This window comes from Benincasa hispida, chromosome 8, assembly GCF_009727055.1.
Source record: "Benincasa hispida cultivar B227 chromosome 8, ASM972705v1, whole genome shotgun sequence".
NCBI classification, from domain to species: Eukaryota; Viridiplantae; Streptophyta; class Magnoliopsida; order Cucurbitales; family Cucurbitaceae; genus Benincasa; species Benincasa hispida.
The window spans coordinates 32,513,630-32,537,548 of record NC_052356.1 but is presented as its reverse complement, the minus strand read 5'-3'; the positions used below and the strand labels follow the sequence as shown (position 1 = coordinate 32,537,548).

At 32.9% G+C, this 23,919-nt stretch overlaps 1 protein-coding gene and 1 non-coding gene across 2 annotated transcripts; one reads left to right on the top strand and one right to left on the bottom strand.

Moving 5' to 3' along the window:
• The first annotated feature begins 3,974 nt into the window (after positions 1-3,974).
• LOC120084306 lies at positions 3,975-4,097 on the top strand. Its single transcript, XR_005483669.1, has one exon. It is a non-coding gene; the product is annotated as a small nucleolar RNA snoR77 (small nucleolar RNA).
• Positions 4,098-6,276: 2,179 nt separating this feature from the next.
• Positions 6,277-8,175, bottom strand: LOC120083400 (berberine bridge enzyme-like 18). The gene has a single exon (XM_039039154.1). It carries the CDS (start codon positions 8,140-8,142, stop codon positions 6,511-6,513), a length of 1,632 nt encoding a protein of 543 aa, XP_038895082.1. The 5' UTR covers positions 8,143-8,175; the 3' UTR covers positions 6,277-6,510.
• Positions 8,176-23,919: the final 15,744 nt, after the last annotated feature.

Below are 23,919 nucleotides of genomic sequence, written 5' to 3'. Positions count from 1 at the left end.
CTAATGGACTCTATAAGTTGTGCTAAAGATAACATCGGGCGATGTGGTCTCCATACTTGATACTATCTCTACTAAATTTGAGTGACAAATGCATCAGATACAAATCACTCTAACTTCTTACAAATTAGAAAATCTTACTTATTCGAATAAAATCAGACGATTACTATACAACTTCGACATTAAGACATTACGTAGGAAATTGCATGCCTTTACAAATTATCAGTGAGGCCACCGACGCTAGAGTGGACATGCACTGTCTGAGGCTCTGTCGACTGTTTCGAGTCCTATAAATGGTACTGTCATGCGATATTGGATAATAAAGGTTAATGTTTAGTGGAAGACGATCAGGTCCCTGTCCTCAGGTGATACGATTATAAACTATATTGAGATGGTAATACTATTCACCATAACCACATTCGACAGAATCTCCAATATCAGAAATGGAATTATTCTCCTCAAAAGATGTAATCGCTATCTCTTTACATAGTGAATAAACATGAGTACTTGCAAAAAAAAATAGTAGTATGACACAAAAGTATACTATATCTAAATTCAAGTAGACACGCACGAATAACATACACAAAAATGAGCATCATGATAACTCCACCAAATCCTCATACACGACAACTGCGTGATTTATAGGCCAAAATATTACCAAAATAGTGATTGTCAATCCATCACACTACTTAATATTCTCTTCATTGTAAATAGGAAATCAATCTACGAAAAAATAAAGAAACAGTCGAACGAAATGCTTATCAACTAAGTGTGAACTATATTGGTAATGTCAATGAAACTAAAATAATAACGATATTGTAAAGTGATACTTAACCCATACGGATTAAATATTTTCAAGCTAATCACGGAATCAATAAAAAACATATCAAGATATAGCTATCTATAATCACTGAATAACATGTTATTAATGATATTTCTAAATAGTTAAGGTATCTGTACCTTGAAACTTCTTGACGATTTTGTGCTTTGCACTCAGACTCTGCCCAACTAGTCAAAACTTTGTTTCATGGATAATGCCTGATTGACCTTTTTCCATAAAACAATTTTGAAGTAACTTTCTCTAAATACATCAAGTAATGATGCACAACGGGGAACTCCTATGGCATCTTTCAAAATATTTTCAAGCACCTCTGAAAATATTCAGTATCATCATATTACCTTCTTCTCCTAGAATGTGGCACGTGCCCACTCCAAATACAACTTTACTGAAGATATTCCCGAATTGTAGGATATATTGATTCCATCTATTTCATATAAAACTCGAACTTATCAATTGTATAAGCTTTTGCACAACTATAATATATGTCATCATTTAAAGAATCCTTATAAATCAACTTCATATTTTGCAAAAGGTGTCGTAGACAAACACAATACTTAACATTTGAAAAAACATTCATAACACCTTTCGGAATGCTAAAATGTTGATCAGAAATAATGACTAATCCTTCTCGTTCACCAAAACTTTTCTTTAAATTCTCAAAAAACCATCTCCAGGATGCATCATTTTCAGAGTCAACAATACTAAAAGCAAGAGGAAAAATATGATTGTTACCGTCAATTGTTGAAGCCGTCAAAAGAGTCCCGACATATTTACATTTCAAGAACGTCCCATCAACTGATATATTAGGCCTACAATGCTTCCAACCCTCAATTGATACTCCAATAGCCATATAACAATACTTAAAATGCCCATTTATATCAGGTTCATAGGCAGTAAATGTATCTAAAAGAAGAAAATAAACAGTTAAGCCAGATTACAAAAGGTATATAATTGATTGATGCCTGCCACCAATAGCTTCTATCACTGATTGCAGTCCATCACCAATAGCTTCCATTATTTTCATGTTATCAGTGATAGACTCCAATCAGTGATAGAAACTATCATTGATAGATCATATAATAAGTCAGAAACAAGAAACCTGGATTCTTTTCTTTTAACTTCATCAAAAACTTTGGACTCAAAGCATATGATTCACGTGCATCGCCTTTCAAAGACTTCATTATTTGCTCTTTTGCCCTTCATGCTTTATAATAGCTAATAGTTACTCCAAATTCCTTACGGACTTTATTCACAATATCACTAGGAGTTGAGGTATGAGAAGAACTAAATCTAAAATCATTTCTCAAACATTTAGCTATTAAGGACGAAGAAGCTTGTCTATGACAAGTTTGAATACTTTTTATAGAACAATCATGAATATCAATAAACTTCCTAAGTATCCACAAAACACCCCGCTTGTAACGGGATGCCCTCACATATCACTGAGAACCATCTTGAACACATCGAAACACAATTGCTCTTGAATTTGACGTTATAGTCTTAAATTCAAAATTCTTCTTAACCGCTATCAAGTAAAAACAATTTGATAAAATCTCTTTACCAACAAACACATCTTTTTCTTTCAAATCACGAGCAATATGTATATCATAATCACCTTGAAATCACCATCATCAATCATAGGTTTAGACGAAGGAATAGTAGACAAATAATTCTCAGCTCGACTAGAAACAACATTAGAAGACACTTCTAAACATGAACTACTGGCATGAGCAACCAAAGGATGTCGTGTATTGTGTTCCTTAACTAAATCCAAAAACCAAGCTATATCCTTATCTTCACGAATTTGAACTACATTTTGAACCTCATTCATAACAAAATCTAATAAAACTGAAAGTTCTATAGAAGAAGTAGACACATCCAAACAAATCTCCTTAACTATTAAACCCATAAAATCTTCAAAAATCATTATATCATCTACTAAAACTCCAGTAGTTTTGTAATTCACATAATAGTGTTTTTCATTCCATATTCCACTATGAAAAACAACTATTGGAATAACCATGTTTTAAAATTTCTGCAAAAGTAAAACAAAAACTATTGAATAACAATATCAATAGGTTCTAATAGCTATCAAAAGCAAATATAAATCTATCAATATCATTGAAATCGAAAAAAAGAAAAACAAGAACGAACAAGAAAAAAAAAAGAACGAACGCTAAAAGAAAAAAAAAACAAACTCCCAATCAAAGATGAAATCGAAAAAAGAAAAACGAACTCATGAATCGGAATTGATCAAAGTATCACAGAGCTTCATGAATTGGAATTGATCAAAGTATTACGCAGCTTTACAAATGGGATTTCATGGAGACTGATTCATCGATATTTCACCGTGAAAGAAAAGGAAAGAATGGCAGGTGACGAACGTGAAAAAGGAAAGTTAATAAAGGGAAAAAGAGGGTAAATTTGGAAATTTTTGAAAAAATGGAAAGGTTGACAGGTCAATGTTTGCTATAATAGCAAATATTAAAAATGTGGTATATATAATCACTTTTTTTTCCCCTTTGTATTATTCAATGCAAATTTCCTATATTATATTATATAAATAGTTAAAATATTTTAGTATTTTTTTTTACTTTTTTATATAATATAATAACATTAAAAAATTAAGGGTGAGTTTGGGTCGGAGACAAGGCGGGGATCTCCATCTCCTCCTTGTCTCCGATCGGGGATCCGATTTAAATTCCCAATTTGATCTCTGTAATCAATCAAATCGGAGATTTTGCATCTCGATAGGGTAGTGACTTGACCCGTGGGGAATTTTATCATCCCTATTTATGAGATACATACGGTATATATACTTGTGTAATAATGTTGTGTGACACGAATGTCATATCTCAAGAATTAATAATCTAAGTGTTATGTACACTATTGTCTATGTGACCTAAGTGTCTATGTTATATCTCAGGAATGTCGGTTCAGTTTTAACTCCCATCCTTCCAAATTTTAAGCCCATCTTTTCGTTTTCGCTCTCCCCTTTCCCTCTTTCTTTTCTATCTTTGATCTCCCTAAACCCCATTTTTTTTTATTTCCCCAATCTCCTTCCCCTCTTTGTTCCCTCACTCCCGAAATCGATCCCTCCGGCATCTATCTCGATATCATTTCCTTTTGAATGCTTATGCTCTTCAGATTTGCAATTGCCATGGAAAAGGAAGCGTCAAATTTCTTGTACATTAAATGCTATGCTCTTCAGATTTGCTGAGATTTCCTTTGAAGATGGTCTAGTAAGCCCAAGTACATTTGCTTCTCAGTTTTACCGATTTTGAGTTGTGTTCTTACTTGGTTTCTATTTTAATATTTTTCTTGTATTTATAAACTTAGATCATCTAGCTGATTAATAATCCGTAAACAAGATTATGCAGAAATTATTCATTAACTTTTTAGAAGTGGTAGGAAGATTGAACATGGACTAGAGCGTTTCTCACACTTTTTCTGATTTTGCCCTTCTCATCCACCTTCTCAGACAACCGCTGAAAGGAATATCGTCTTCAATCCATGGTATTATATTTTTCTTTAACATTTTCTTATGTTGGAAAATAACTCTCTATCTCTATCTCTTGAAATTAAGAATTTGGAAGTGTGTTATGATGTTGATAGAAGACGGCTGTGCTTTTGACCTCCCTCTCTCCAATATCTTTTGCTATGTTATTGTCCTATAATTTTGTTGATAAGGTGTTCATGACTTTTATTGAGATTTGTTTCTATCTTAATGAGTTTTGTTTAGTATGCTATGTCGAACATGATTTTTATATACTTCGTAAGGAGTTGGATTTCAAGTGTTTGTTCATTTTGATTTTGATAATCGTTCCTAGATTCATTTGCCATCGGATGTTCGTCCCTAGTTTTGTAGATTCTTTTGCCATCGGAAGTTGTGTAAGTCTCATTTGGGGGTTTTGTTTTGTTTGAGTTTTTAATAGAAATGTTTGAAAGTATGGTGCGTTGTTTTCATTCCTATACCATTTTGCGGCCAACTTCCATTGTTTGTTATTTCATGAATGTATTTTTTATTTTGATATTTGGGTTCTAACTTTCACGGGTATTTCTTAGTTGTTTTTGTTTACATATTTCATTGGTGGCATTCAAAATGATTGGTGCCAATCTATCGACAAATTTTCAATGTAAGTTCTTTTTTTTTTTTTAAGCTGTTTAATCTTTATTTTTCTTGCATTTTACTATTTTTATATCTCTGCAATAACTTAATAGTGTATATGACTTTTTACTCTTTATTACATGCATAGCATACTAAAAAACAGATTTCTTTGAATTTAGTTTCATGAGCCAGTACAATGATATACATCAAAATCCTAGTTTGTTTTTTTTTTATAAAAAAAATTCGAGTTCAAGTATTGGATTATATTAAGTGTTGAAAAATATGTGACTAAGTTTAAATTGTGTTTTTCTTCTTTTAGGGACCAAGAACAAAAATATTCTAGGTAGGAAGCAAGTTACCAAAAGGCTAAAGAATCAAAGGTTGGGGTTGCTTGCTTGAGTTCAAGTTGGGTGTAGTGATGTCGACGACTTCATTAGAAAAAAATTAGGTGTTTTGTAACTGATGATGGGACTTTATGAAGTATTTAAGCTAAAAAAGACAATAATTATTTAGGGTCAACAAGTAATTTTAAGGTTTTAGAGTCTTGTACTTATTATAGTTACCAAATTTATTTATCTTTGTAAGTTGAATATAGCTTGTGGAGAAACGAATAATTATATTAATTTTGTTGAATTGAATTACTTATTGTTATGTTTGTTGAAGTTTGTGTATACAAATATCTTATTACTTTTAATATATCCATATAAATATTTGTTAGTCAACTTTCTTCGATGACGATCAATACCCTTATAATGTCAGTTTTCGACTGACATTCTAGCATAGTTTTGTACTAATGATAACAGGTTTATATATTAAATTGAGTATTATTTTTTAATTAATGAAATATTTTTACCGACGCTTACATATGTTGCAAAAGATACTTATAATGATCATTGATCCACATTTAGTAACAATCTTATATGTTGCTAAAACTTAACTTTTAGAGTCGAATTTTTACCGTCATTCTATAAAACAAATAGAGACAAAATATATGTTGCTAAAATACACTTTTAGTAACGCGTTAGCATCAATAAAAGTCACGTTTTATTGGTGTACAATATGTCATTAAAAGTTTCAACTACATGGCTACCGCAACATTCATAGCAACACTATTCTATGCATTTTAATACTTTTTAATGACGTTTTTTTTATTTTTAGCAACGCGTTTTACTTGTCACTGAAAGCTATTTTTCTTGTAGTGTTATTTAAACCAATCATCCTAAATTAGTCTTCCAATGACAATTAACCTTAACTTACCTTGAAAATATGGGGAGTTAAAAAATAATTTAACAAAAAACTATGGAAAGCCTAAAAGTTCAAAGAAAGTATATATGGCAAAAGTTATTTGAACTAGGATTGATTTATTTATCACAAAATAGAAGATGACTTACATAAGCTTTTTTTTCCCATAAACAAATTGATACATGAATGTGAAGAATATAAAGGCAACAATTTTATTAAGGCATGAAGTATATAAACCAAAGTAGAAAGCCCCCTTTACTTTCTTTGTAACCACATCCATTCGTTGGGGCTTTCTTCAACACACAATCATATTTCCAAACATCTAATAACCCCTCTTCTTCCACCATGGCAAAAGAGAAGGAATGCTCTGCTCATTCTTGAAGAAATTAGAAGGATCAATCTTAGTTTTTACACTCACCAACCTCTTAAAATTACCCTTGAAATATTTAACTCCCCATACGCTTGCTTCACTGTAGCTCGTGTTTCTACCATTTTTCTCATTCATTCCAATATCCAGGTCTCTATAATTGATATATGCTAATCTCGGATTCTTGGAAACGAAAGGAGCCATGTAGCTGTAAAGCTTCCTAATCCAATTTATATGTCTTTGAGCAATATCTTCACCTTCTTCTTCCCAATACACCAAATGCTGAATCTTGTAAAGATTTCCTTCTCGATGTGGGAATGGAATCTCCGACTCCGAAATCTTGTCCATTATTCCACCATAAGGGCTCAAAATCATCTCTGCAGCTTCTGCCTCTTCTTCATTGAACAGTTCCCATATGCCCTCAAGGCCAGCTTTTGGGATTGGCTCATTTACATAGTCTGATTTGGCTTTGAAAAATCTTTTGGGGAATAATGGTCTTCTATCTAGAAGAACATTTAATGGTTGCCCTCTTGAGAAGCCAGCAAAATAGAGAATGGATTCAATCCAACTCATTTCAATGCAATCTTCCTTTGTTAATCCTAGTTCTGGGAAAGTTTCTTGCATTATTTGAAGAAGTTGTTCGATTTTTCCTAGGAACAAGGAGTTGAAAGCAGCTTCTATTGTTCTTTTGTTTCCATCTTGAGAATTTGTTGTGTTTATGCCTCTTAATATGATTCTGATGAAAAGGTTTTCATCTTGTTTGCTAGAGATATATTGCCATTGGTTAATGAGGTTTGTGGCGTTTTGTTCCAAATTTCTTGTGACTGTGAAAACAGTCACAGTTGGTGGAACTGGGAGAAGCTTTATTTTCCATGCAAGAACAATTCCAAAGCTTGCTCCTCCACCTCCTCTAATGGCCCAAAACACATCCTCCCCCATTGATTTTCGGTCGTGGAGCTTACCATCCACGTCAATGAAGTAAGCGTCGATCACGTTATCTGCGGCGAGGCCGAATTTACGTAGCATCAACCCATAGCCACCACCACTGAAGTGTCCACCGACACCAACGGTCGGACAAACCCCAGCTGGGAACCCTAGGGTTTTGCTTTTCTCGGCGATTCTGTAGTAGAGTTCGCCAATGGTGGCTCCAGATTGCACCCATGCAACGTTGTTTTCCACGTCGACACTAATCGACCGGAGGTTTATAAGATCAACAACGACAAATGGGACGTCAGAGACATAAGAAAGTCCCTCATAGTCGTGGCCGCCGCTTCTTGTTCGAATTTGAAAGCCAGTGTTTTTGGCACATATGATGGATGCTTGAACTTGAAAAACTTGGAACGGTGTGATAATGACTTGAGGCTTTGGAGTTTTAGGAGATGTGAATCTGAGGTTGTGAATTGAGAAGTTCAAAACTGAAGAGTATGAAGGGTTTGTTGGAGTGTAAATGATCTTTGAAATGGAAGAGGTGTTGGGGTAATGAAGAGACAGACAATGGAGAAAAGCTTCATGGTTGTCAGCTGAAGCTGCCCATGCAAAAGACAAGACAATAAAAATACAAGCAAACGAGGTAATTTGAGACTTCATGTTTGGTTTTGTGTTTGGGAATAAATGAGAGAACTTGATTATTTATATTGTTAAAGAGGCAGCTTTGTTTTGAGCTCAAGAAACAACAAATGTCAAAGCTTTAAAATGTTGAACAAAGAAAATTCCATGCACGGCAATTATTTATGTAATTGATTGAGAAAGTTCATTTTCTTCTTCATATAGTTATTGGAAAAAATTAATTTGTCAAAGTCTATGGAGAAATTTTTAAAAGAAAAAAAAGAATAGATAAAATAAAGAAAATAAAAGTATTTCTGTTTTGAACTAGATGATCTTAAAATATGGTTTTATGATATTTTGTATCCATTGTAACGTGGTTGAAGGGAAAATATCAATTTATATATTCTATAATGAAAAATATCAAATTATAATCGTACTTTAGATTATAATTTAATCTCTAAATTTTTATAAATGAATCAATTTATACTCTCCACCGCTAATTTATAGCGGTGTGTTTTCACTAGATTATTATTTAAAATAAATTAAAAATCACCTAAATCAAATTATTTTATCTTCTCCTAAAATCTTATCGAATAGCAAAAAAAAATATTATTACATAATTCGTTCCTATTTTAGTAGAGAAAAATAGGCAAATATGAGAAATGTAAAATCACTCATACTAATGAAAATTAATAGTTGCGTATAACATTTCTTTTTAATATTATGTTATCCTTGCATGCATTTAAATAAGTTTTCTACCCATATGGAAATTAAGCACTTATGTCTCTTTGGAGACATCCGATAAAATTGAAACGAGGTTAGGAACATGTGCATTATATGTTCCAATCATTTCCTATCAATTATCAAATATCTTGAACCCCTGATGGGTGATGTATTTACTGTACCATTTATTGATTGTCATTTTAATAAGACAAAATTTTCAACATTTGAAAAAAATAATTATATGAAATGCATTGTTATTATCTCATTTAGATCTTCGTACAGATCAATGTGAACTTGAAATTCAGAAGATAATTCATTTGCAAAATATAGAAAATCAGTTACCAGATGCGAAAAAAGTAACTAAGTCACATATACATGCTATAAATGTTCCATTGAAAATTGATATCCCAACACAACATGTTGTCACTAATGAATTTGGAACCTGTTTGGAACACTCTAGAAGCGTGGTAGACTAGTGGGTTCCAAAAATAAAAAACCTCGAAAAAGAAACATAATTAATAGTCAAGAAGACTTGGTTGAGGATGTAAATACCTATGAAGAAATTCATGACATGACTAATGAAGAAGGTAAAATATATAAAGATACTAATGAAATTTCAATAAACTATGTCATGACAGGAAAAAGATGGAACTGAACTCATGTAGTTATTAACAACATTTTTTCATATAATGTTGCTCTTGATATTATATCTAAAAATGAGGATTCATAATCAGAATCTATTGAATAATGTCTACATAGAAAAGATTGGTTTCAGTGGAAAGAAGGTATTGAGGAAGTATTAAATTCACTTTTAAAACGCCAAGTTTTTGGACTAGTCATCCAAACACTAGAATGTGTCAAACTTGTAGGATACAAATAGGTGTTTGTGAGAAAAAGAAATGAACATATGAGGTCACAAGATATAAAGCAAGACTAGTTACACAAGGTTTTTCATAAACATCGGGTATTGATTATGAGGAGACGTATTCTCTGATGGTAGATGTAATTACATACAAATATATTAATTAATTTGTCTGACTATGTATGAAAGTCTAGATATGTATCTTATGGATGTAGTTAGAATATATTTATATGGATCTCTTGATAATGATATTTATGTGATAATCTAGAAGGACTTAAGGTACTTGAAGCATATAAATCAAATTCACGAGAATTGAATTCAATAAAGTTATAGAGATCACTATATGGATTGAAACAATCAAGATGAATATGGTACAATCGTTTGAGTGGATATTTATTGAAAAAAGTATATCAAAATAATCCAATATATCCGTATGTTTTTATAAAGAAATCATAGTCAAGATTTGCAATTATAATTGTATATGTTGATAACTTAAATATAATTGGGACTTCTGAAGAGCTTTCAAAAGCAATAAAATATTTTAAGAAAGAATTTGAGATTAAAGATCTTGGAAAAACAAAATTTTGCCTTGGCTTACAAATTGAGCATTTAGGAAATGGGATATTTGTTTATTAGTCAACTTATACAAAAAAAGTTTTGAAAAGATTTTATATGGACAAAGCACATCAATTGAACATTCCAATGGAAGTTTGTTCACTAGATGTGAAAAAAGATATATTTTGACCTTGAGGTAAAATGAAGAACTTTTTGGTCCTGAAGTACCATATCTTAGTGCAATTGGTGCACTTATGTATCTTGCTAATAATACAAGAAAAGATATTGTATTTTCAGTAACACTATTAACAAGATATAGTTTTTTTCCAACAAAAAGACATTGGAACGGAATTAAGCATATACTTCGTTATCTTCGAGGTACGATAGACATGGGTTTGTTTTATTCAAATGAATCAAATTTTGATCTAGTTGGTTATGTAAATTATGGATATTTATCTGATTCACACAAAGCTAGATTTCAAATAGGTTATTTGTTCACATGTAAAAAATCTGTTATATCATGACGATCAGTGAAATAGACCACAACAGCCACTTCCTCAAATCATGCTAAAATTCTTACAATTCATGAGGCTAGTCAAGAATGTGTATGACTAAGATTAATGACTCAGCAAATTCATGGAACATGTTGTTTGTTTTCTAGTAAAAATCTTCCAATGATATTATATTAAAACAACATAGCATGCATATTAAAGGAGATTGAACAAAACATATTTCACTGAAACTTTTTTACACTCATGATCTTGAAGGAAATGATGACATCACTGTACAACAAATCTTTTTGAAAGATAACATGACAGACTTATTTACAAAGGCTTTACCTACCGCAATCTTTGAAAACTGGTGCACAACATTGGAGTGCGACAACTCATAGAGATCTCAAATGATATTTTCACGAGGGATAGTAAATATACTTTTTAAGAGTATCAGATTACATGAAATACGTAGTACTCTTTTTCCTTTACTGAGATAGTTTTCCTAGTGGGTTTTTCCTATTAAGATTTAGTGGGACATATTTCATATATAATGGACATCTAAGAGAGAGTATTATAATCCTTCTACTTGCCAAATTGCCTATAAGTTGTGACATTTGGTGGGTTTTGAAAGATACACACATATTAGTGATCAATTCAAAAAGATTGGAGAAAGTGGAGAAATCCATCATTTTTNTCATTGTACGCCGTTATGCTCCTCAAATTCACAACAAGTAATAAATTTAATTTTGGTTATTATTATTATTAGAGAAATTTTCAAAGATAGAAAAATGTTGTACTATTTACAGAAATAACAAAACAAAATATTAATAGACACTGATAGAATTCTAACAACGTCTATCAGTGATAGACTTCTATCATTTACTATCACTGATAGATATTGATAGACTTCAATTAGCCTCTATTAACCTCTACCAAAGAAGATTAATTTTTTTCTATTTTGTGTAAATAGTTTTCCTGATTTTCTATTTTTGAAAATCTCCCTTCTTCTTCTTCTTCTTCTTCTTCTTATTATTATTATTATTATTATTATTATTATTATTATTATTATTATTTTCATGTTTTTTTAATTCCATAATTTTTTAAACGTCTATTACACACAAGTTAGAAATTTAAAGATCTAGGTCTAGACATAAAATTAAAAGTTTAAAGACCTCTTAAATACGATTTAAAATTCAAGAACCATATCAATCCAAATTGATAATTGAGGAATAATATATTAACACTTTTGAAAGTTTAGAAACCAATGGAAAACAAACTTAAATGCATAGTAACTAAATTATAATTTAATCTTTTTGAAACTAAGCAATACGATTGGATCATTTCTTTTTCTTTTCTTTTTCTCTATCTCTTTCTAAGTTTATAAAATCTAATAAATTTATTATTACATATATTGTTATTTCTTTAAATATTTAGCCAACAATTTATGGCAAATATAAATAGATAAAACCCATTTCTAAAGGTCGATTATTTTTTATGTTTGAACCCACAATTGTTGGACGAAAAGGCAATTTATGAGTCAAAAGCGATGATATTAGAATTTTAATATAGTGGGAAAATAGGGGGAAATACATATTTTTAATAAAAAGAAAATTATGGCTATGAAAACAACATTTTGAAATATTCAAATTTGTGGCAATGATTCTACATGTATAAATATATTGCAATTTCAACTTGACAAGTAGTTGCCCTAAAACGTTGTAGGGTTATGAATTATGATTTCACACGTAATGAAAACTTGGAAGCCAAAAATGATTTCAACCGTTCAAATGAGAAGTATTGACCATATTCACAATTGAGCAAATCAAATCTAATAATATAAGCTTAATTCAACTTACATAAAACACGTTGACAATTGAGCAAATCAATAATATAAGCTTAATTCAACTTACATAAAATACGTACTTTTTACGAAAAAATTAGATGATCAAATTTTACATTCACCATGTTGTTGAACCAAAATAATAATAACAGTAATAAAGCATACCCATTAAAAAACTCTTCAAAAGTATTGTATTGATAATTAATGCAAAAATATTAAAATAATATTGATAGACTAGCATAAAATGTATTAATTTTGATGTTAGAGGTTCAATTTTCTCTTTTCATAGTGATAGTTATGAAAAAAGTCTCGTGTTTAGATGATTATGTTAGAACATCTCAAAAAAAAAAAAAAAAAATGGAGTTAAATGGGTTGAACTCTGTATCTTGAGGATAAGAATTTAAGATGTGAAAAAACTACTTTTCTTTTTCATTTCTTTTTTCCCGCTTATTATATATTAATTTCCAAGATGCTTCATATATAGAAAAATGCTTTCTACATTCGAAATCCAACCTTATCCTTATTTGCCAACCAAGTCCTTACCAGGAAAAAAAAATCAAAGTTATTAAATATTCAAAATGAAATATTATTCAGCTTACAGTTTTCACGATTTTTTTTTTTAATTATTGTTATAACTCAACTGACATAAAGAATGTACGACGTACGTTTGATGCTTGAATCGATCCATGTCGAATAGTTAGGAGTAGTTTATTTTCTTGTGGGTATCGGTAAAATTGTATACTAAAAAGACAAAATAGTGAAATTTGGATATCGAAAGAAAATACAATAACATAAATATTGTTAAGATTAAATTTATATCGAAAATGGTAAAATAGGCAAAGTTTTAATTTGAGCCATATAGTTTACACTAAAGACTAAAATTAGATTTTAAAAAAGATAATTATTTTTAATGGTAAAATAAAAAAATATCACTATCTAGTTATAAATATAACAAAATGTAAATAAATTGACTTATCTCTGAAAAACAACTTCAATAAAATCATCTTCCCTTCCTGTGGACGTTGGCTTCAAATTAAACCGAATCACGTACATGCTTTTGTTGTTGTTCTCTTCCATTTTCTCTTCTTCAATTTGCATGCATGATTTGATTCTTCATTCTCTATGAATTCACGCAATAACACAAAAAACGGTTGAGAGTGTTAGAGAGATTTTCTGAAACTCGATTGAAGAGAGAGAGAGAGGAAACTTTGTTTACCAAATGAATTTTGGTCGGCCTCAAAGAATTCCCACTTATCGTTGATAGTGGTGTTATCCACGTGTTGTCGAGGCAGCTGAGAGGTGTGGCTCTCTAAGAGCCTTTTGTTCTACCAAACCTCTCTTCTTGGGCTGCTCTCCTCTCTTCATGGGCTTGAAATCAAAAGAAAAACCCAATAATTTGGTATCAGAGCAAAAAGACGTTTAAAGATTCAATTCTCGAACTATTTAGATCACAAGATTCGCACAAAATGGCCGTACCAAGGTATGAGATGGAGAAGCTTGATGGTAAAGGGGATTTTGGTCTTTGGAAGGAAAAAATCATAGTCATTCTCGGTCAACAAAAGACTCACAAGGCCCTAATGGATCCATCCTCTCCCAAACACTGTGACATCTTAAGAAAAGGAAGATTGGGAGCTGACAGCCTATGGTACGTTAGTTCTAAATCTTAGTGATAATGTTTTGAGGCAAGTTATTGACTAGGAGACTGCCTATAGGATTTGGACAAAGTTAGAAGACTTATATGCTACTAGAGATCTTCCTAATAAAATATAATTTAGGGAGAAATTTTTCACCTTTAAAATGCATTCATCAAAGACACTTTCTGATAATCTAGATGAGTTCAAAAGATTGTTGTTGAATTTAAGAATCTTGGGGAGAAAATAGGAGATGAGAACGAAGCATATGTACTTCTAAATTCCATACCTAAATCCTATAGGGAAATTAAAAATTCTTTGAAGTATGGAAGGGATAGTATATCTACTGATGCAATAATATCTGCCCTAAGAACTAGGGTACTTGAGTTGCAAGTAGTTAAGAAGGAACAACCGAATGAAGAAGGACGGTTTGTAAAAGAAAACTTCAAACCAAATTAATCTAAGGATAGAAAGCAGCAGCATACTGAGGAAAACAAGCCAAAATAGAAAATTAAGTGTAAATATTGCAAAAGAAGGGGCATTTAATTAAAGATTGCTTCATCCTCAAAAAGAAAAATCAAGAGAAGGAAAAAGAGTCCAAAGGCAAGCAGATTGAAGTCTTTATAGTAAAAAGCTTTTACATCTACTCTGATTGTTTAGTTTCAACTCTTGACAAGGTCACTTATGTTAACCCCCTTGGGAAACATGATTGGGTTTTGGACTTTGAATGCACCTACCATATGACACCTATGAGTCCCTGGTTTAACCCTTACAAAGAGATAGATGGAGAAATGGTTTACATGGGGAACAACCAAGGCTGTAAAATTGAAGGCATTGGGTCGGTCTCCATAAAGCTTAAAGATGGGACTATCAAACTTCTAAGGAATGTAAGACATGTCCCACTTCTTAAGAGAAACCTAATCTTCCTTGGAATGCTAGATGGAGTAGGGTTTGATTACAGGGGCAAGGGTGGAACTCTTGAGGTCCTAAAAGATTCTAAGGTAATTCTTGTTGGGGAGAAAATCAATGACTTGTTTGTAGTCAGAGGTGTTGAAATGATGACAGGGGCATATGTTGCTATACCAAATGAGATGACAGAAGCAATGTATGACATAAAAGACTATCTCATATAAGCGCTAAGGGACTGGAAGCTTTGTCTAAACAGAGAATTCTACCCAAAGGAATTTTAGACAAGTTGACCTTCTGTGAATACTGTGTTTTGGGGAAAGCAACTAGATACAACTTTACCAAAGCACACCATTCAACTAAGGCAATTCTAGACTACATTCACCAAGACTTTTGGGGTCCAGCTTAAACTCCAAGCCTAAATGGTTCAAGGTATTTACTTTTCTTTATAGATGACTTCTCAAGGAAAAGCTGGGTTATATTTCTTAAATCTAAAGACCAAGTGTTTAATAAATTTAAAGAATGGAAACTCGTGATTGAGAAGCAAACCTCTAATAAAATTAAATACCTAAGAACAAATAATGGGTTAGAGTTTTGTAGTGAAGAGTTTAATAAATTTTGTAATAAATCAGACATAACTAGGCATAGGACAGTCAGGCATACACCCCAACAGAATGGGGTAGCTGAGAGACTCAATAGGACCATTATGGAAAGGGTCAGATGTTTACTCTTAGATGCTATACTCAGTGAAAAATATTGGGCTGAAGTTGCAAGCTATGCTATATACACCTTAAATAGGTGCCCTCATACATCCCTAAACTTTATAACCCTTGAAGACAAATGGACAAAATATCCTCCTAAATTAGATAGCCTAAGAGTATTTGGATGTGTTGGTTATATACATCAAAATCAGGGAAAACTAAAGTCTAGGGCTGTGAAATGTATGTTTGTTGGGTTCACTGAAGGTTTAAAGAGCTTTAAAATGTGGAACTCTACTGAGAAAAGATTTGTAGTTAGTAGGGATGTTACATTCAGAGAAAGGGAAATGTTCATGCAAAAAGAAAATACTACAATTGAAATACCTAAAATCCCTACAACTAGGATAGAGATGGAGGCATCAAAAGACAAATTTGCAGATCATGGCTCTCCTAATGACTCAGAAGAAGAAGAGGATATTACAGAACAACAGGTAGAAACCACTGAAACACAACCTGACTTGAGTCAATATTCTCTAGCAAGGGATAGGTAGAGAGTAATTGTTCCACCAGCTAGGTATACTAAAACAAACTATATGAACCTAGTTTTAAATACAACCATAACTCTAAGTGATCAGGAACCAGCTAATTTTGAGGAGGCAGTAAGCTTCCCTGATGCTAGGAACTGGATTGAAGCCATGTGTGAAGAAATGCAATCACTAAGTGTTAATGACACTTGGACTCTAGCTTCTCTTCCTAAAGGATGCAAGGCAATAGAATCTAAGTGGATCTACAAACTAAAGGAGGGTTCTTCTAAGGATGAAAAGTCAAGGTACAAGGCAAGATTAGTGGCCAAAGGTTTTACGAGGCAAGATTAGTGGCCAAAGTTTTTACTCAAAGGGAAGGTATTGACTACTCTGAAATTTTTTCACCAGTAGTTAAGTAAACATTTATCAGACTCTAACTATCCCTGGTTACTCAATACAATCTTGAACTAGATCAGCTAGATGTTAAAACAACCTTCTTACATGGCTACTTAGATGAGGTCATCAATATGGTTTAGCCTAAAGGTTTTGTGTAAAAGTGTAAAGAGAACCTTTACTATCTTCTAAATAAGTCCATTTATGGTCTTAAACAGTCTCCTAGATGCTGGTATAGAAGATTCAATGACTATATTGAAAGTATTTGGTTTTAGAAAATCACATATGATATTTGCACGTATGTAGATTCAACCTCCTATAAGAACAAGGTGTACCTACTACTCTATGTAGATTATATGTTGCTAGTTGGGACCACTAAAGAAGATTTAAATCTTGTAAAAATTCTCAGAAAAATATGGGTCAGTCTAAGAAGATCCTAAGAATTGAAATTAACAGAGACAGGGGTTTCTCTACCCTAAGCATCAGTCAAACCAATTACTGTGAGAATGTTATCAAAAGGTTCAATATGTCTAATGCTAAACCTATAACCATGCATATTGCTCAACACTTTAAGCTGTCCTCAGCTAATTCACCTAAGGAAACCTACTTGGAACATCTAAATCAGATGTAAATGGTTCTTTATAGTCAGGCAGTAGGAAGTTTGATATACCTCATGATCTCCACTAGGCCTGATTTATCCTATTGTGCAAGTCTAATGAGTAGTTTCATGTCAAACCTAGGAAGAAGGCATTAGGAAGCTATTAAATGGATTCTTAGATATCTAATTTGGTCTAAGCAATCTAAACTAATCTATTAGAGTGTTAAGGAAACAGATCTTGAACTCTATGGATATGTAGACTCAGATTTCGCAAGGGATCAAGATAAGAGAAGGTCCCTAACAGGGTATCTCTTCCTATATGGTCCTAATCTATTAAGCTGGAAGGCGAATCTACAGTCAATAACAGTCCTATCTACTACTGAAGCTGAATACATGGCACTTTTATAAGCAATAAAAGAGGCATTGTGGTTAAAGGGCTTGATGGAAGACTTTGGTATCAAACAAACAGTAGTTAAGATATACTGTGATAACCAAAGTGCTTTCCATCTTTCCAAAAACCCACAATATCAGTCTAGAACAAAACATATTGACATTAAATATCACTTTTTAAGAGACAAAATAGAAAAAGGTCAAGTCGAAGTCCTGAAAGTTCATACCTCAGAAAACGCAGTGGATATGCTTACCAAGCTATTGTCGAAGCTCAAGCTCAGCAAGTGCCTTGATCTGATCGACTTCGTTTTACCTGAAAAAAGGATAAACAGTGGTCAGATTTGGAAGGGTAAGGCTATTCAGAGTTGAGATTAAGGTGGATATTTGAATCATATTAATCTCCAATAAAGCTCAACGGCTAGTTTTCATTTCAACAGACTTCATAACAGACTTGTAAACACATATATATAGTTGTTACATTCATTTTATTTCTTGTTTTTACATTCAGTCTTCTACAAATTCTGTAAGAAAGAAAACTTATCTCTGAAAAATAACTTCAATAGAATCATCTTCCCTTCTTGTGGATGTAGTCTTCAAATTAAGTCGAACCACGTACATGCTTTTGTTGTTGTTCTCTTTCTCGTTCTCTTCTTCAATTTGTATGCGTGATTTGATTATTCATTCTCTATGAATTCACGCAAGAACACAAGGAAAGGTTGAGAGTGTTAGAGAGATTTTCTGAAACTCAGTTGAAGAGAGAGAGAGAGGAAATTTTGTTCACCAAATGAATTTTGGTCAGGCTCAAAGAATTCCCATTGATTGTTGATAGTGGTGTTATCCACGTGTTGTTGAGGTAGCTAAGAGGCGTGGCTCTCTGAGAGCCTTTCGTTCTACCAAACCTCTCTTCTTGGACTGGTCTTGGCCTGAAATCAAAAGAAAAACCCAACACCACCATGCAAAATTCACATGTAGTGTCATAACGATCTCAATAACAAGATGATAAACAGATGGTAAAGATAGAAGTAATGGCATGAACCATGAAATTACAAATTATAAGTTGTGAAGTAGGAGTTGTGAACTCTACTTATTGTTTGACCGAAGGAGTTAGTTATTTCAAGATCAGAATATTAAAAGAGATTGAAGATGAAGAGACACCATAATTACAAGAGAAAAACCTTATATTTTGTTATTCAATGAGAGAGTTTCCACATGTTTAAATAACAAAATCTAGGAATAAAAAAACTCTTGCAAAAAGAGTTTCACTACACTCACACATACTGAATAATACCTTAATATGTCTTCTAGAAATAGAATCTTAAAACATAATATATAGTAAATAAGCCTCTCTAACAAAGGGCTTTTGGGCTTGAAAATTTATAATGAAAATACTTTTCAATGGATTGCCTTAACACCCTCTGCAAACAATATTAAGTTTATTTCTAAATCATATGAAACTTGAAGCCAATAAAGGTTTGGTAAGAGCATCAACAACTTATTATGTAGCAGGAAGATGAGGAACATTGACCTGTTTCTTAAGAACATGATGTCGAAAATAATAAAAGTCAAGCTCAACATGTTTTATTTTTTTTATTGTAATATAGGATTTGAACTAAGATGAATAGAGCTAAGATTATCACACCATATTATAGGAACATCAGTAAAGTAAATTTTTAGATCATTAAGCATAGAATGAATCCATACTAATTATGCTGCAACAAGAGTAATACATTGATACTCTGCTTCCGTGCTCGATGGTGAAATAATATATTGCTTTTTTTTATCCCCAAGCAATAAGATTTCCTCTAAGAAAAACACAGAATTCAAAGGTTGATTTTTGATCATACAGATCAGAGGTCTCACATTAGCACAGCCACTCAAAGACAAATTAGTAGGACATTTAAGAAGTAAATCATGATCAATAACATAAGATATCGTAATATCCTTTTACCCAACCGCCATTGCAATATAGTAGGAGCATGCACGAATTGATATGACTTGTTCACACAATAAGAAATCACAGGATGTGTAATACTAACATACCAAAGTGCACCAACAGTACAACGATAGATAAAAGCATCATGAAAAATTTCCCCTTGTGGAGCTGACAGTATGGGACCACTAACCATTGGAGTAGTAATTGGTTTAGCTTCACTCATTTTTGTTCGATGCAAAATATCCACAATATACTTTGATTGAGATAAAAACATACCTCCAGCCTTTGGATAGGAAACTTCAATTCCCAAAAAATAGCTAGGAGGACCCAAATCTTTTAGAGCAAAGTAACTATTAAGAGTATGTATAAGCTGATTAATGTCACTAGGAGAACTTCCAATAATAAAAATATCATCAACATATATAAGCATGTAACAACAGAAAACAACAGTCATATATATCATTAATGAAGCATCATCTTTGGAAGTATGAAACCCAAGAGTATGAAGACAATAACTTAGCCTTTCATAACAAACTCGAGGAGCCTGTTTAAGGCCTTATAGTGCTTTCTTCAAATTTGCACACTAAAGCAATAGGCCCTGTCTGTCTGAACCCCGAAGGTTGTTCTATCAATACATTTTCAATAAGTAAACTATGAAGAAAGGTATTGTTTACATCCAATTGACGAACACACCAATCTTTCATTAAAGAAAGAGTTAATAAAACACGAATTGTAACAGGTTTAACAGTAGGACTAAAAGTTTTAGAGTTCTATTTTATTTTAAACACCCATTTACATCCAATAATCTTTTTATCATTTGGTTTATTCACCAATTTCCATGTATTATTTTTAATAAGAGCATTATACTCTTCTTCAGTAGCTCTTTTCCACTAAGGATGTTTTAAAACTTCTTTAACATCACAATGTTCAGTTTGTGTGTAGTCAACAAGATAAAACTTAGGTTAGAAAATACCATTCTTACCTCTTGTTACCATAGGATGAGTACATGCAAGAGGAGCTGATACTTGAGTAGAAATAGATGGAGATAATGTCTGAACAGGTAGCAACCTGAGCAAGTGACTGATCATCATGTGTAACACCTATATTCTATGTGTTTCCCTGTGAAGACACTTTATATGAATCTGTTTCTAAAGGATACACATTAGTAGAAGTTAAAATTTCAAGATTATTAGTAAATAGAATAGTAGTAGATATATCTTCATTATGGTTATCAGATGAGATAAGATTTGGAATAGGTGAAAGTAAAGTATTGGTAGATGATGGAGTTTTAACGGAAAAAATAGAAGAGGCAAAAGGAAAACGTGATTCATCAAATAAAACATCTCTTGCGATAAAAAGTGACCATCAAGAGCAAGGCATTTATAACCTTTGTGAGAATGTACGCATCTTTGATCGAATAGAAAGTTTGTGTATTATAAAGTCTTAAACAAGGAAAGCACCTACACCAAAGATTTTTAATGAAGAATGATTTGGTTTAAGGCCATATAGTTTCTTGAAGGGACTTAGATTCCTATGAACCGGAGTAGGAAACCTATTTATCAAATAGATAACAGTGGTAAATGCTTCATCCAAAAATTTTAGTGGAATAGATGCTTGAGAAAAAAGAGTTAGATCTATATCTACAATATGTCTATTTTTTCTTTCCATAATCCTATTTTATTGTGATGTATGAGAGCACGTAAGTCTATGTTCAATGCCATGATTGTTTAACAAAGGTTTAAAGGTCTTAAACTCCCCTCCTCTATCAGTTTGCAATCTAAGGATTGAATGTTGCAAAGTTTTCTCAGCAAGTTGTTTGACTTTAAAAAGGCAGTAAAGGCATCAGACTTGGATTGCAAAAAATATATCCGTGGGCTTGGTTCTTCCTACGCTTTGTAAGCCTCTCCAATGGACGTAGTTCCTACACATAAAAGAATAAGAGTTTAGTTGCTACTTAGCCTCCCTTTTGAGACTACTCTTTTAACTAAGCTCATACTTGGCAATGGATTGCCCAATCATCCAACATATTTCAGATTCAATTTCTAAAGTAAATAACATGAAAACTGGAACCTATTTCATGAAAGTTCCTTCTTTAAACATGTCCGGAATTTCGTTACCAAATTTACCTCAAAGTTTCAGTGTGAAACTCTTAGTGGTTTAACCTGGGCCCTCGAATCTTTCTCGACAACCCTAACTGCAACTTCCTACTTGAGTAAAGATTCAAGGGTTAATTCCCAAAATATATAACTCGAACCATAGACCTTTTCTTTCCAAGGTTCCTTCTACAAACTTACTTGGAATGGTGTGTACGAGAATATCTTAACATTTCGGCTCGAAAATCCAAGTGGTTTGGTCTAGATCTATGTTTCTTTGTCGGGTGCCCGAAAATGTCTAAAAATGAACCTCCGACTCTTCCTTTCTTCTCCGACTTTATTTCTAGTTAGATCTCCCTTCCAAAGGCTCGATTTCAGCAACTAGACTCGAATAGCTATCCAATGGTACCAAGTTCTCTCGAGCAAAATGTCCAAATCGAGCCCTTGAAGTTATCTTCCTTTTTATACTACTGTCCAGCCCTTCACCTGAAATCTCCTTAAGCCATAGATCAAGGGTTGAGATTAAGTCATCTGTACAAATAACTATAAGAAGAGTCTAAAACTGAGCATTTGATTTTGAGTGTTTCGAGCAACTCGTTTCTCGCTGAGGAACTCAATGGGATAGGTCCTTACTCGACAGATATTTCTAGGACTCTTTGCTAAATACTCGATGGGAAACTCGATGATGGGAGCTCGCTCGATATGCACCCTTACTCGACGCTTGAACTCGACATGCGAGCCTTCCCCGCTCACCCTTGACACTCGCCTCCTTCCTCGCTCACATATACTCAACACTCGACAGCATCTACTCGATGCTCGACCCTTCTCCATCACTTATACTCGATGCTCGCCTCCTTCCTCACTTACTTATACTTGATGCTTGCCTGGCGCTTATTCGATGTTCAAGTATCCTTCAGTATGATTAACACTTAGGAAAAATTTCCCTTGTCAAGCCAGGATGATGTGACCGAGAGCTAAGCTTCCTTATTTAACCGTTTTCTCTAGCTTCAAACTCATCTTTTTTTTTTTTTTTTTCGGGATATACAAATACAATCTAACTTAGATACTTAACCCAACATTTTGCTTAACTTAATAGTACACATAGTTAAAAAGGGAAAAGTAAGGTGCAGGTCTTACATAACACTATTCAACATTTCAAGTGTATCAGTCAAATTAAATTTTCAAATAAAATCAATAGTCTATCAAATGTCAATTAGTAAATCATATTAAATTTCGAGTTCATCAACAAATTATATGATATCAATAAGCATCCATATTAACTTTTGAGTATATCAACAGGCTAAGCTACTAGACATCAATCAACAAGCATATTAAAATATGAGTATATGGAAAATATATTAAAATTTTTAACACATCAACTGACTACATGGCATCAATCAACTAACATATTAAAATTTCAAATAAATCATTAAACTATCAAACATCAATTAACAAGCATGTTAAAATTTCAAGTAAAACGAGGACTATGAAGCATTAATTGGAAAACATACTAAGATTTTGAATACATCAAAGGCTATCATGCATCAATCAACAAATTTATTAAAATTTTGAGTACATCAAGAGACTATATCAAGCTATTAAAAAAGAAGATACTAAAGTTTCAAGTATATGAAAAGGCTATCAGGTATTACCTTCAATTTCAAGTTGACGGTGGATTGAGGGGGAAATGAGAGAAATCAACATAAATTGAAAGAGAATTAATTTAGGGATTATTTTATTGGGAAATTAGCACAATTAATGTTTATTAGGACACACACGCACGTGCGCGTGCACACACACAAGCCCACGAACGCGCGTGCACACATACGCGCACACACACATGCAAGCACACGCACACGCACACGCACACGCACACACGTATCCATACGCACACGCGCACACACACACGAACTACGCACACGTGTGCACGCACACACACAAACACACACCTGCACACGCACATGCATAACACACACACGCACACGCGCATTTGCACACGCACACACATACAAACGAAGCATGTAAACACAAACATGCACATGCACACGCAGTATGAACACCCACGCACCGTACATGGCACAACGCACACGCGCACATGCACACGCACACGCACATACATGCACACGCAACACACACGCACATGCACGCACATGCATATGTGCACAAACACACACACACA